At 38.6% G+C, this 16143-nt stretch overlaps 1 protein-coding gene across 1 annotated transcript in view; it reads right to left on the reverse strand.

Moving 5' to 3' along the window:
• Window positions 1-730: 730 nt before the first annotated feature.
• mad1l1 (mitotic arrest deficient 1 like 1) overlaps window positions 731-16143 on the reverse strand; it is a 30320-nt gene continuing 14907 nt past the window's right edge. Inside the window, exons 16-18 of the mRNA XM_087809643.1 lie at window positions 11424-11655; window positions 10602-10795; window positions 731-1448 (exon numbers count right to left, since the gene is read on the reverse strand). Coding sequence (XP_087665769.1) covers window positions 1299-1448; window positions 10602-10795; window positions 11424-11655 — 576 coding nt within the window. The 3' untranslated portion in view covers window positions 731-1298. The remainder of the gene's footprint in view (window positions 1449-10601; window positions 10796-11423; window positions 11656-16143) is intronic.

Below are 16143 nucleotides of genomic sequence, written 5' to 3' on the forward strand. Positions count from 1 at the left end.
GAGCAGTAAACATGGACGTCAACATCTTCAAACTTGTCGGGAAGTTTCAAGCTCTTTTCATTGTTGATACATATCAATTTTGACTTGGAAAATTATTTGTCCACACAGGAGGCCCCCAATGTTCTCTTTGGAAAACCCAGTTTTGCCAGAACGACACTTAAAAACCTCAAAAAACCTCCATACTGCTCGTCTGTAACGTCCCTCTTGTGTTGAAACCTCGACGAGAGAAATTGTTCCAAAGGGACACTTGAGCTGCACTCCCTACATTAATGAACAAACATTTTCATCTATAACTCTAAAAAGGAACAGATTACTCTGAAAATATTCCCAATCCTTAGTCAGCCTGAGAGTAAGTAGAAAATTTGAATTTCTGAACTAACTTTTGATGACTTTATTAGCGTCTCGCAGTTTGCTCTGAGAAGAATTTCAAATGTCATTTATTTTCCAAATCCCTTACCAGACTCCTAATTAGAATTAAGTCGCTTAAATAACCCAAAGTTAACTTTAGAGCCAATAGAGACGATTGTAGAAATCTGTCCATTATTTGTGTGTGATGTCGGTACCTGCATGCTAAGGCCTGTTCGACAGGTGTCATCAAAAGAAGAAGCGGTCACAGTTGTGTAGGAGACAGATTTAAACCCCCAGGATTCTGATGGAACCTTTAGTCCACCTGTTGGTTAAAGAGAATCTCGATTCGTACATATTGAAAACACATTGAAATGATGGCTAATAATGGCAGGAATACGTTTATTAGAGCTTTACAAAGCACTTTAAGGATTTAATCAGTTCAAACTTTAAAGCAAAAAAAATTACCTGAATGGATCTAATTCATTAAACAACAGTGTAACTTCTGCCTCGTTGTATTAGAAGCAAACCTAAAGCTGCAGCAGACTTCAAGATGTTTTGCATGCGGGCACCATCTGCTGATCTTATCATTGCAAGCTCACCTGCAAAAAACACAGTGACCTTGTAATTAGAATACAAGTCATTATCCTTTTATTTAACGATCGAAGACCAACGCCAAGACCCAGAAAAAAAACCCCGGATCAACAAGGAAGCGCCGACCTTAAAAAATAAAAGATTGTTTAAAAATATCTGCACTTCAACTTGTGGCTGAGGCTAGTTTGATTTACTTTCTGTACATGAATGTGTCTAAGAGCACGTGGTACCCAAGTCATTTGTCTTGCATCTCGCACTGACAAACAGTGAGTCATCTTCCAACGGATCCTCACTCATCTCCTTTTGTGTGCACTCATGAACACACTCGCCCCGGGCGAAGACCAAGCTTGCCAGTCATTTCACATGGCGGTCTGGCGACTGAAAAGTTCCAGGGTGACGGCGGACAGGAACGCCGGGATGCTCTTCTGATGATGGAGGTGGAGTGCAACCATCTCTCCGAGGGTTTTGGAAAACTCTGTCTCCATTAGCAGCATGCTTCCGCTGGGACCCTGCAGGTACAAGGACACATTTGTTAAGTTACAAATTAAATAGTCTTTGAGTCACAAACATTTCTCCGATCCTTAAAACTCTTCACTGGCTTCCAGTTTCTTTCAGGATCAACTTTAAAATTCTGGTTCTTACTTTCAGATCTATTCATGGTCAGACCTTCCATCAGTGATCTGATCCAGCCTTACACCCCATCTCGGGCTCTGAGGTCTGTGGATCAGAAGCTACTGATGGTTCCTGAACACGGTTCAGGACCAGAGGAGAGAAATCTTTTCAGGCTGTTGCTCCTAAGCTTTGGAACGATCTTCCTCTCTTTGCGCTTGATGGAGTCTACTGACTCCTTTAAGAAGCATCTTAAGACGTTTCTATTTGTTCAGGCTTTTCCTTGATTTTGTGGAACTCCTGTGTTGTTCTCAGTATTATCTTGATCTTTAAAGTATGTACTTTTTTGAGTATTGTTTTGATTGTTTAAGCGCTTTGTGACCCTGGTCTCGAAAAGCGCTATATAAATAAATATTACTTACTTACTTACAAAGGTAAAACTTATGTTTTTGATATGACGTTTTAAACACAATAGACTAATCACAAGCAAAGTTGCATTCAATTATAGAAGAAGACGAGGAAAGTCTGGTCTCGGTTTTTTTGGGGTGACCCTGGATCAAGTCAATACACACCAGCTATGCTAGAGTCGTAGCACCGCAGCATATAAGCAACTCTGGCAAAAAAAAAGATGTAACATTTCCAAAGATTCTTCTTCTGAGAGAAACTTTGTCAAGCATAAAAACATCACTTGAAGTTGTTGATGTGCAAGTGTGTGTGTGTGTGTGTGTGTGTTGCGGGGAAGGGTGAAGGTGTCGAAATCTGTGTGGATTAATTATAAGGAATGAGAAGCAGCTCGGGGCGATGGAGTAGGAGAGAAGGGGATGAGGGAAACGAGGGGGAAAGTAATTAAAGTGGAGTCTGGATAGAGGGAGGCGAGCGGAGAGGAGGCACAGTCCCATGACGAACCGAGAAGATATTGAGACGTTGTGTTAATGTGTAGGAGAGAGGCCACGTTTTTACTTGACGTCGGGATCCATTCATTAAAAACATGTAGGGAAACATGTGACGGGGTGAAAGTGCATAACATGAGCTTAGGTGGAGTCCAAGTGAAAAACACAGAAATAAAAAAAGGCTGTGTATATTATTAATATATACAAGACAGTTCGAACAGAATCTTTTAAAAGGCTTTAAAATGGAATGTTTCAAACAAAACATCTTGATAGATATTGCAACCATAACCAGAAAGTCGACACAAGTGACGACTCTCAACGGGAGGAACAGCGGCTTCTCCATGGGCTTGTGACCCCGTCCTTAAGGCGGAGCTTAAAGAGCCACATTTCGGTCACTGCCCACAGTCCGGGATCATAGGAGAGGGACGAAGATCAAACTGTGAGCTTTGTCCTTTGGCATAGCTCAGCAAAATTGCGGAGACCCTCAGATTCCCAACTTGGGGCAGGATCTGGTCGGGGGGACCAGTCTGGGCCTGGCTTACATCGCACCATACGTTTTCATTTATCGATTTGATTTAAACATAAAACTCTCCGATCTGAGCATGTACGGATAATTATCAGTGCCAGTTCAACTATTTCATAAATCAAAGATAATCTAAAAAAAAATAAAATAAGAGTTTTTGGAGTGAGCTGAAGGCTTGCATAACACCTCGAAAAATACAATACCTAACAATTATTATGAAATAGAACAATGGGTTTGACTCAGACCCTTCGACATTGACCGATACGTGATAATCTGCCTTAAACAAAAGTTGCCACGAGTGTCTTCACGAGCCGGACGAGATGATGACCAGCGCGTTTCATCTGCTTTGAAGAGGCGGCGGTGAGAATCTTCTCTGTAATCACAGCAGGTTCCTGGTGACCGTTTTTTTTTTCTTCTTCTTCCTCCCCATCGCTTGATCTGACAGGCTCACTCTGCAGCTTTATTTCCTCGCTGCTCCCTGGCGTCGTGTCTCTCCGTGCGCAGCCGTCTCAAAGCTATGCCATATCCTCGGGCGTCTCCTCTCGCGCACAAACACACTCAAATTTGTGCACACAGCTCTGGAAATGCCAGCAGCCACAGACGGGGCACATCAAAGAGGAGAGCCGAGGCGGGTTGCCATGGAGATCGGGGTTTGTAACACCAGTTTGAAGTTTGTCACAGTGTGTGCGGTTATCCACATTTATGACATAACTAATCCAAAAGCCCTGCGCTAGATACATAAACAACTTCTATTAACAACTAAATTAAAAACAACCATTAACATCTTTCTATCTATTCAATTATTTAATGCATTTTTCATGCATATGTTTGATGTAAAATTGTGTTTCTTCAGAAATAATAATAAAAATATTTTCCCACATTAAATTGGTCTCAGAGGTTGTTCGGAATTATATATAATGATATGTTGAACAAAAGCAGCAGTTATAGAAGTATTTCCATATTCAAGTAAAAAACAAACATTTTCTTTTGATTGTTCCTGTGAATTTCATTTCTTAATGGCAGCTGTTTTTCAGTCGACTTTGGCCTTATTTTGTAGATTCAATCCCATTTTGGTTTTCAAGCCCATCTACGAACAAGTTCACAATCAACCTTATGAATTCTAAAAAATAAGTCACTCAAATACTATTCCATGGCCTGTTGGTTCAAGTCATGAGTAAAACATTCCCAATTATTTTAGTCTAGTATCCCTTGTTGTAAAAAAAGCACTTGTCAATTATTGGCCATCAGATAATTTCAATTCACTCACCTTTTCCATTAGATTGAATAAACTAATTGCTTACTTCAAGCTTGAAATATTTGACCTCTCATCGAGTGCGCTTAACAAAGGACGGGGTTCCGCTTCACATCAGAAGAGATGGAAATGTCAAGTCAAAGCAAAGGTCAAGTAGAGGTTGAGTAAGGGGGGAAAGAAAGACCGTCATATCCATGCTTAAACCTTCAGAACATTAACAACTCCTCATGTAAATTTGTCAAACTATGTAACTATATAAAGGCTTGTAGGTCAAATCTTACATTTTCCCTCATCAGATCATATGAGTCGGATGAGTTTTCTATTTGTCTGCACATCGATGTTCAGACGGTGGTAGAGAAAGAGAGGTTAACGTTCCTTTAAAGAGCAACTAATGTGTTGATTTAAGTGCATCTTAAATAGATGTTGGGCTCCATCATATCATCAGTGTCTGTTTGTACAAAACTCTCTTTTCATGGAAATATTGACATTAGAAAATGATCTTAAGCCCCGACCACTGAAAAAACTTTTTTTTTCCTGGAGATGAAATCTTGTTTACCATAACCTCACCCACACTACTGTGGTCTATTCAAGCACCAAAGACTGTCACCGCGCATCATCAATCTCAGAAGATTCCTCCTCCAAGACTTGTTGTATAAACAAAGCGTAGTGTGTTTACAGCTGGCTGGAGGAGGAGTGAAGCTATTATTACGTCATTATGGACACCGCTCTCGTAACCTCTCGTTCGTCCAGATTTCAGAGCAACTTTACAAAGCAATAAATTCAAATCATGGCCATGATGAGGGACTTACTGCATCTTGGAGAGAAATATTAAACATTTGAAACATGTGAGTGAGTCAGGAGAGTTGGGTTTTCACACGAGTTGACCTTTAACTAAAAATCTCAATTTCTCAAACATGTTTTAAAGCTGGAAATGCATTTTGTAAAGAAACCTACTTTCAGAGGTAGTCACAAAGATTGTAGGTTTTGTACTTTGCAATTTTGTCAAACTCCAATTGTACCCTTTCTTGTGAGTTTAGAATGCCAGCAAACAGAACAGACACACACACACACACACACTGTGCCGAGTACGAGACCAATGCCAGTCATCCGCTACATCTACTCATCTACCCAATTAAAGGAAATCGATTTCGCCGGCTTGGGGATTCGGGGCAGGGTATTTTCGGTGACCTCATCAAAACAGGGGAGCTGCAGTTGGAATGACAAACACTCAGTGTGGGAGATGGGGTAAACATTGTGGGAAAATTCCAGTCAAAACTGTTCCAAAAAGAAAGTGACAAACACACACACGCACATAGTTTCTTGTATAGCAAACCAATGCAAATACCGGCCTCAGGACGTAGACTTTATACTTTTACTTTTTAATTCCATCAATTAATCCTGGCAGCGGGGGAACTGACAATTATGTGCTTTTAAGAAGAACGTCTTTAGATTAGCCTTCATGAAAAACAAGCAGATATTAAAAGATTGTATTGCTAAATATCTCTCTACAGGTCTAGTTTGCCACAATTGCATACTTTATATTCAACATAACATTCATTAGGCTTTGATAATATGATCATAGGTTTTGAATTTTACATTTTATCTGAAAGGACCTGTGAACATGTTTGACCTTACCTTGTGTTTGCATCAGGTTAAACGTAAGCAACCTCTACTTACTGTACATGTATTTTCTAATCCCCATAGGGGTTCAATTTGACTAACTGTAAAGTTGTTAAAGTCAGTTTTTATAATGTGTTTTGTCTACTGGTCAGCAAAAAAAACTATAAACAACATTAAGCTCTTTCATTTTATCAATGAATCCCCGGTTTGTTTCACACCTGGGACCGAAATACCATCAATGGATAGCTATATTATAGCCACTTCTAATTGATCATGTTTACTTAAATAAAGTGAAATAAAATAGAAAATATGGTGAAAATAAATGGTGCAAAATTGAAGAAATACTTAAATAAACAGAAGTGAGACCAAACACAAGCTCAAAGTGTATACAATGTTTATAAATGTTGTCGGTCTGTGGCTTATCAATGCTATGGATAAATCTTCAAGGATATTACGAGGGTAATACAGCCCTTGGTCGCAGAATTAATTAATTCAGACTCATCTCGAGAAAGTTTCTACTGTTAATACATTTTATCTTGTGCCTCATTTAATAATGAATGACTTTAAGATAACTTAGATAAATAAATATGTTGTCCAAGTTTTGAGACTTTATTTTCCCTTCTTTTAATCTAATTGCCATACTTATTATACATATTCCCTTAAAACTTTCTATTTAAGTAAAATGCATTTGAAGAACAAGGAAATTTGATCAAAGAGTACAATACACAATATTCTTTTCTTTTAGACATTAAAAAGAGAACAAATAAAAATACAAATCATAAAGAAATAAAAATAAAATAATAAAAAAGGGAATGCGACAGAAAGACAAAAAAAATATTTTTTTAAAGGATAAACTTTTTGGAAATGACTTTCTGACGTTTCTCACAATATTTATTACTTCCAAATAAAATGTTTGTTGATTCATTTGCTATAACATATACAGTATATCCATCTATCCATAAAACAGCCTTCATCTAAGCTTATTTTTGACTGATTCACTGTTACATTGCTTTAATTGCTCAAATTTCCTATTTTCATGAAAATAATTGGCGAATGTATCTTAACAGATAATGTTTGAGCCTTTGTTCCGTTGGTGATGAAGTCATTTCTTACTTATATTTGTAGATTTCTTGGCTCAGACGTGTCACATTCATAAACACACGCCCACCAGTCAATTCTTAAGACCACTTTACACGATCGGTGATGGGTTAAAGGCAAAAAAAACAACAAACCGATTAAAGGTCTCATCAGGAATATGTAGATGCCCATATTTCAATCTAAATGCAGATTTTGGCATTCCTGCCTATTCTTGGGTCGGAGGAAGTAGGGAGCGCATCACGAAAAAGACATAATTAAAGACATCACGCAATCAGCTGCGATTCGATGCATATTTATATTGCAATCAGAATGGGATTTACCATTCAAATGGTTTTAGGAAGTTAAGACATAAATAAATCATACTGTTCTTGAGAAGCCATGTAGCTCCTCCTTTAAAAATAAAAACTTGAGGTTCATGTAGTACCAACATTCCAGAAATATTTTGACACATCAGCCACACTCCATATTTCTTATGGACTTGATAAGCAGATACAACAAAAACAAAAGTGTCTGGAGTAAAGAAAATTGTCAGAGGTAAAATAGATAATTATCAATATTGTGGAATGTCACTTAAAGGTTACACCAATAATAATAAATCGAACAAATCAGCTTTTCTTCAGTTTCTCAGTCAGAAATAGCAGCAACATTTTGTTGAAACCTTTGCTCTTACAAATGATGCCTTCTCATCACATGCACGGGGTAAAGTGTCAAAACCCATTAAAAAAACGCAACAAGGTTTGAGGGAGTTTTGTATTTTTGTTCTTGGAAAGCGGCATGACCTTAGGTGCACTTATGTTTATGTTAGAAACGCAACGTGCCACTCGAGAGACAACAAACATATGTTCTCAGGATCCACCATAGGAGCCAGTGACATCAACTAGTGCATGAACACAAGCACAACCCGAGGGGAAACGGGACAAGAATCTGCCAGGAAGGATCAGAGTCAACAGCCACAGCTCCCTTCCCTCACTGGGAACATCACTTCTGGAGTTCTTCCTTTGGAGGTTTGAGCTTGTGAAGTCTGTTGGACTGGAAGTTCAAGCATCCACTCACAACGGGCATCTCTGTGACGATGCCAAGGGTTTCGCACATGACTTAGAACAGCAAGGCGAACAAAATCAACGTTTAAAAATCGCTCAACGCATCTTTTTTGGTATTTTTTAAAGTAGATAAATGATACAGCATCTTTTCTTTCTTTCACAAAAAAAAAAAACAACAAAGAGATAAATTATAGTTTCAACCTTCATGCGTTTTTGAAAGAAACGACTTCTGTAACAAATGTTTAAATGAAGAAGTTGTGGCACATCAACCAATCGGTGCCAAGATTTTAAAGTGACGTATTTAAAATTCAACAAGAAAAAGAGCAACAGAAATGAAATGGAAACTGTGTGACGATATCTCCCCTGAAGCATCTGCGGGAACAAAAGGTCCAAATTGTTTTAAGATAAATCTGCCATTTTAACCCCCATTAACATAAAAACGGTAACAAGCAGATTGACATACTTTTGAACTGTGACTTGCAAGACATTAGGATGTTATTCGATATTTACAACCAGTTATCGTTAAAAAGTAACGTCCAAGACGGGCACGCGGACAAAACACACACCCAGGTAGCATTAGTCGTCCTCTAGAGGCAAATAAACACAGGGTAGTCATCAAGGCTTGGTGCTGTTCATAAACTCTTTGTTTTTTATTATCTTAGTTTGTGCACATTACACGAAAAGTAGGTTCTTGAAAATTGTCGTATTCCTGGCAACAGCTACCCAATTATTGCCTAGCATTCCACTTCCAAGTCATCTGGAGACGGTAGGCAGTGAATTGAGACCCGATTTTAATGAGCAGCGAGGAGATTTTATCTACCTTCGTTACGTCTAGAGGACAGAGATATTTCCCCCCCCGCCCCCCCTACACACATTACATCACATCCATCTAAATGCTTGTTTGAAAATACCCTTTGAAAATGATCAAATACTTGCTTAAATAACCAGTGTTTTTAGGTATTTAAAAATACATTTGAAAAACAAATACTCTGAACCCATCCCCCTCTCTACTCAAGCAGATAAGGGGCCTTTCAATTACTCAAATTATGGACGTCATCCTTAATTGATACGACATATAAAACAAAGTATGAACCCAAATTAAATTGGTTTTAAGTGGTTAAAATGTAAATTTTAAAAAGGTATTTTTCTTCCTATACTCCTCCTTTAAAAGTTAGACGAGGTAGACACAACAAGACAATGACACAAAGTTCTCCCACGTCTGAAATCTTGGCGAACGAGAGGTTACAAGAGCGGAGTCCAATATGACGTAATAATGACTTCACTCCTCCTTTAGCCAGCTGTAATCATGCCCGCTTTGTTTATACAACGAGTCCTTCGGAGGTGGAGGCTTCTAGGATCGATTATGCTACACATTAGTTGCTCTTTAAGTGAAATGTCCACCATCACAACATTGTAAACCGTGGGCCACGAACTATAGAATAATCTATAGTATATTAAGGATGGTTAACCAATGCCATAGAGATTAACATATTTTTATAAAGAGTAGTGACGATAATATTGTTTTCTTCTCTGCCACTTCAAATTCTACTAAGATACAACTGTAGTCCAACTTTCATAACCCAGAATAGCAACAACGCAGTGATTAATATCTACAACAAGATCAGAGAAGCAGCGTGATAAGCAAGGAAGGGGTAATAAGGAGGGTAGAGTGAAAAAAGGGGAGAACAGAAAGGCGAGGAAGTTGATAAAGGAGTTAAGCAGGATGTTTTCGTTGCAACGATACTTGGGGAGAAGAAATGCCCTGCAGTTAAAGAGCAGGAGAGTTTTTATTTAGCTCTCACAATGAGTGTATGGGGAGAAATGATCGATTATCACAACCCTTGCTTGTGACACTGCAGTCGCATCGCTCCCTTTCCTTCATGCATATATTCTGTTTTATTACCTCGACTGCCTTGCAAGAAAGCGTTCAACACAGCTTGTAGCTAGCAGTCTGACTGACACTATAATGTGGATTCACGAAGCAGAAACATACATGTGGGAGGAAGAGCTTTCGTTTTTGGCTTCTAAAGCATCTTAAAAAGCTGATTTGAGCAAATATAAAATAGCTGGCATATTTTAAACAAATAATTTATGTTGGATAAACACAACTACATTCAAAAGCAGAGAAAGTTGGTGTTCACATCGTCCAACAACTTCTGCAGCAACATAAACCAGACTGGAAGTGTAAAACCTTTTTTGTGTTGTATAATGTGTCTGTAATGGATAACTTCAATTAGAAGGCTTCAGGACCGCATTGTTTTACATTTTTTAGTCAAACTAAAAAACATGGAATGAGGACAAAGCGTTTTTTTATAAATCAAGATAAACCAAGGCTTCCTGCATATGATTGAAGAAGGAGTTAAAATATTTAAGAAGCCTTAACAGAATGTGGTCACTAGCATCTCAAGACATTTCTTATCTCCATTGACTTCGTAAAAATATACATTAAAAGGTTATGTTATAAAGTTATAAAATTGAAATATCTTAACCCCCCCATTGCCCTTCATTTTCCATGTAAACCCGAGTTTCTCTGGGTCAAAACAGACCATGCAGAGTTTGCCCCCCCCCCCCTGTATATTTTCTTTACTCGATAAATATTATTTTTTCTAACATTCTAGTTTTAGAAATACCTTTTTAAAGAGAAGGGAGTCGTCCATTCTTTCTGCGTAGACCGATGAGAGTCGATATTGGTTCTCGGTGGTGATGTCCATCTGATAGCCGGTCAGAACGTAGCAGACGGTGCGAAACTCCTGAATTTTCTTTTGAAAGACCTCCTTCAGTCGCTGATTCTTCAGTTCGGAGCTCTCCATCTGCTTGCGTAGATCTGTGAAAATGGGACATTTAAAATTAACCTTTGATGTACCGGTAGGTGTGTGTGTGTCTAATTGTGTGAATGCTGAAGGCCTAAACTTAGTTGAAATCAATAAGATCTGGAGGAGATGCAAGACAATTAAAACATTGATAATTCTCATTAAGGACACGTGTGCTATGTTATAGCTTTCCTCCATCTGTTCTACTCCTTCCCCCACATTCTTTTCAATTAACAAACTCTTCAACTCATGCTTCGACTGATTCTACTTTGACCTTCCGCTACGTTCATATACTCACACCTGTCATTCGACTTCTCAAAACATCCCACATTTGTCTACCTACTTCAACTACTAGTACTACTATTTATTAATACTTATAGTTGTACTACTTCCTCTTCTTATCCTCCTCTCAACCTTTTTACATCCGTCCCTTTCCTTTACGCCATCATTTCAACTTTTTGATTCATTTTTACATTGAATCCTTATTAAATACTTACCAGCATTTGAAAGCAAACCAAAGTAAAGATTCAGCATCGTCATTAACACTGCATTTTATTCTCGAAATGCAATTCTTCCAGTTGTAATTATTGTAAGAATATTGGAATCCCAAAAATAACTTTGAAATTGAGGGTACAATCTTACCAAGCACCTCTTTCGAAGGCGGCAAATTGAAGCTTTGACCGGAGGAAAGAAGTCCACCATCAACTTGCGATTGGGTCAGAAGTCCCCCCTCCTGTATGGAGTGCAACAGTTCCCTTAGACGAGTCACCTCCTCATTGAGGGATTCGACATCTTGTTGTCGTTGTTGCTTGGCCACTGCAGTAGGATTCATTTTGAAATGCATGACTCGGGTCTTGACCGGATCGTAGTCTCCCTAAAAGGTAAAATAAAACAAAATCACAAAATTCAGAGAGTCTTTTTACAAACTTTCTTTGACAAAATGAAACAAACTCAATTTCATGGCAGCAGTTGTGAATAAACAACACACAATAATTGATAGACCACAACTTTGTACATAATCTAACAGGATGTCCGTCTATATGTCTTGCAATATTCTAAACACTTGGACATATTTTACATCCTATTCAAATAGTTAAAAAGGTTATGTCTTTGTCTTTTAGAAAAAAAACAAATTAAAAAAAGGTCAACCTCCCAATGAAATGCCAGAGAATGCTTATAATTGTACAAAGAATAGATGTGAAATGGTTTTGTTCCATTTATGTACAGGACTGATTGGAAAGATTTAACACCGACTTGTCAATTTGTCTCAATAACCTTTCCAGATAATTATCAAAGCAAAAACATAATACTAGAAAAAACCCTGATATAGGTCATACTTCTGACAAGTAGCTAATTACACAAAACCTTCAACAACCACAGCATACAAAAAAAAAAAAAACTTTCATGCTTCATTAAGTGTGCTTATTCGTGGCAATAACTTCCCTCAGCAAACTTTCATCACATGCGTGGAAGTGCTTGGACAAAACCTTCCTAAACCAAAAAATAGGTGTATGTTGTCATTTATAAATTATTGCCAAACCTTAGTTTGTCTTTGCCTTTGCCAAAAAAGTGACTCAAACAAGTCCTTCTCTGATGTAAATACACAAATCCATAGTAGTACTGTTCACAATACAGAGGTGATAAACCTAATGTATCGATAGACCAGTATAAAGATAGATTATTGGTCCAGAAGGAAAAAAAGATTCAAGCGAAAAAAGAAAGAAAGGTTTCCTATAGACTTGTTAAGATATTCCAGTAGCTGTATACGTCTCTATCTCTGTGCCATTAAGGTGACCTAGAAAAAAAAAAGAAAAATAGGAGGAACACAAATACACACCACCATGCTCTTTATTACTGACCAAATAAGATTCCATATGCCCTCTGGTGCCAAACAAAACATGGCCGTTGAGGGAAGGAAGCGGAAAGAAGATGGTAAATGAACGAGAGAAAACAGAATGCTGGAAACAAAAAAAGAGATGGAAGAGGCAACGTGGCCTGCAGAGATAATGCCTCACTTAGGTGTAAATAAAGCTTTGTATTTCTGTTGAGGAAAGCTGGGTAAGTCGACTATTTTCATCTAAAGTCCCTTGAATGGTCAGAGAAGACGTCACAGGCAAATAGCGTCATGTTCTATTCTTAAACTCCACAGTTGCTCTAAATCTGCTTTTATGAAATATTTATTTAAAGACGTCAGTGGATTAACTGTAGTGTATTTATAATATAAAAGGCAACATATTTTGGAGATGAGCTAAGGACATTCAACCTGGTTAACATTCCCATTTCATCCATTGACCTTTCCATTAACAGCTATAGATGCTAATTTCCCAGAAGGAGTCCCAGAAATACAGAATCACTAAATCAATGATTTCCATTATAGTATAATAGAAAGCATGTAGTGATTTCAGATTTCAAAATTGATGTATGGTTTTGTTTTTGTAGTAAACAGAATGCTTTAATTCCATTTCTGTTTTCTATATCCTCTCCTGTCACTGAGCTCTGGCTGCAGGAACAAACTGTACTCATCCACTTCTGGCTTGCTGCAGCTGAACCGGTCTGGTAAAATGTATAATTCATCACATATTGAACAATTATAATTAAACCATATTCAGGATATAATTCAATCCGCATAAAACAGGTATATTATCCTCCATGCTACATGCCTGAAATAATATAATAATTCACTGTCAGAGGCCTGAAAAATCTTATGCAATATCTTGCAAGCCCATCATTATTTTTGTCTAGAACGGCCAAATCACATTATTAAATCAATAGTGAGCAATGTGTATCAACTTTCGACCATACATTACGGTTGCAGTGGCAATTGGGAAGCCAGGAGTAGAGGCCTCGATGTTCCAGTGCCCATATTAATTTTCTAGTCCTCTGGACGTGGAATGTCACACCTCTGGTCGGGAAGAAAACAGGGTGACTACTGACTAAATATAATTGGATTCACCCCAACCCCGACTTGGAGCCTATAGCTCAGGGTTTGCCCTAGACCCAATGGGTCCCAATTGTGCCTTACCTAATCTTTCTGGAGTCAATGGAAAGAATATTTGAAAGGGATTCTTCTGATAACTAAATCATTCGACTGGGAGGCACGGAGGGAAAATGGGTGTTTATTGTTCGACTTCTGTCAAAATGAACACCACGTTTTGTACATAATACAGTATAGTATACATGAGAATCCCGCTCAAATTGTTTCAAAAGCAAGTTAGTTGGTGTTATTAAGTATGATTAGTTATTTAAGTCTTTTCTTTTATATGTTGTGATTGTAATTGACAATTTGCACACATTCAAAGGCAACAGTAAACAAAAAGACACTTAAAAACAACCAAATACCTCCATACTGCTCGTCTGTAACATCCCTCTTCTATTGAAGCCTTAAAATTAGGAATTGTTCCAGAAAAACAATTATATATTTTAAGCTTGTTTGTAGCAGAAGCTTGAAGCAGACAGGAAACACTCGGGGGTAAATTTTATGAGTGCTAATGTAAGAAAAAACGTAATTCATGAAAGGGATTGCAAGATAAATGACACGTGAGGACAAAATTCCTGTCCTGATCACGATAGTGACGATAAAAAGATTTTACGGGACAGAAAATTGTAGTGATGTATTACGATTGTTCCACTCTCTTTAGGTTCAATTGAAAGCCAAAATATGTACAAACATCAGCTTTGCAAGCAGCTGGACTTGACTGTATCCTCTCATTCTCAGTAATAGTCTGGATATCGCGAGATTTCATTGTTCCTCTGGCGGAAGAGGGTGTAATGACAGCTGCTATCTAGCGGACGGAGGTTTTATCGCGACACAAAAATTAACAAACGCTGTGAATATTTGAATGTTAATTGTAAATATAGAATGGGGGGTTAAAAAAAAAAATCAATACAGTGCTGTTGAATATCACTACATGAAGATGTCAATGAATCGATTATTTTTCACACCCCTTATCCTCATCACAATTCCTTGATCACAGCCCAGGAACATTATTGATTATCTTCCTTTTCACCTTTTTCCTGGTACTGTCAACAGTAAGGTAAGGTAAGGTAAGGTAAAACTTTATTGATCCCTCAGGAGGTCTCCTTTGGGAAATTGTTTTTTTACAATAGCCAGCAATTTTTCATAAACAATAAAAAATAATACATAAAAAATAAAATAAGAAGAACATAAAGAGGAAGAACAAGATGACACAATCTAAGTCTAAAGACAAAGACAAAGAACATAGGTCAAGGAAAGAAAAACAACAAAGACAAAGATACAAAGACTAACATGGAACAGAACATCCAGATACTCTCACTCCACTCCTGCCCCCGAACTCAGAATTGTACAATTTAATAGCCCGAGGGATGAATGAGTCCCTGAGTCTATTTGTTTTGCACCTGGGTAGGAGCATTCGTGCACTCATTCTGCTTCTCTGCTCACTGATGACAGTGCTGAGAGGATGACTGTCATCGTCCATGATGGACAGTAGTTTGTTCAATGATCTCCTCTCAGCAACTGTCACCAGTGAGTCCAGCTTCATTCCAACCACAGAACCAGCCCTCCTGATCAACCTGTCCAACCTGTTGACACTCCTCTTGGACACATTTCCACCCCAACACACCACAGCATAGAACAGGACACTGGCCACCACAGACTGGTAGAACATGCAGAGGAGCTTCTTGCAGATGTTAAATGAACGAAGCCTCCTCAGAAAGTACAGTCTACTCTGAACCTTCTTATACACATGGTCTGTGTTGCAGGACCAGTCCAGTTTACTGTCCATCCACACACCGAGGTACTTATAGTTGTCCACTATCTCCACCTCGTCGCCTCTGATGGACACTGGACGTGGCTTTGTCCTGGACCTCCCGAAATCCAAGACCAGCTCCTTGGTTTTTGAGGTGTTCAGCTGCAAGTGGTTCCTCTCACTCCAGTCCACAAAGTCACGTATCAGACTCCTGTACTCGTCTTCGCTATTGTCCCTGATGCATCCAACAATGGCAGTGTCGTCAGCATACTTCTGGACGAGACTCAGCTCTGAGTTGTAGCAGAAGTCTGAAGTGTAGATGGTGAAGAGGAGAGGGGCCAGTACTGTCCCCTGAGGTGCTCCTGTACTGCACACCATAGTGTCAGACTTGATGTCCTTCAGCCTGACATACTGTGGTCGATCAGTAAGATAGTCCGTAATCCAGGAGACCAGACCAGGGTCCACATGCATCTTAGTCAGTTTGTCCTGCAGCAGAGTGGGTTGGATAGTGTTGAAGGCACTAGAAAAGTCCAGGAACAGGATTCTCACTGAACCGCTTCCTTTATCCAAGTGGGAGTAGGTCCGATGCAGGAGGTGAAGGATGGCATCTTCCACACCAACTGCTGGCTGGTAGG

The sequence above is a fragment of the Callionymus lyra genome, chromosome 1 (genome assembly GCF_982586985.1).
Source record: "Callionymus lyra chromosome 1, fCalLyr1.hap1.1, whole genome shotgun sequence".
Lineage (NCBI taxonomy): Eukaryota > Metazoa > Chordata > Actinopteri > Syngnathiformes > Callionymidae > Callionymus > Callionymus lyra.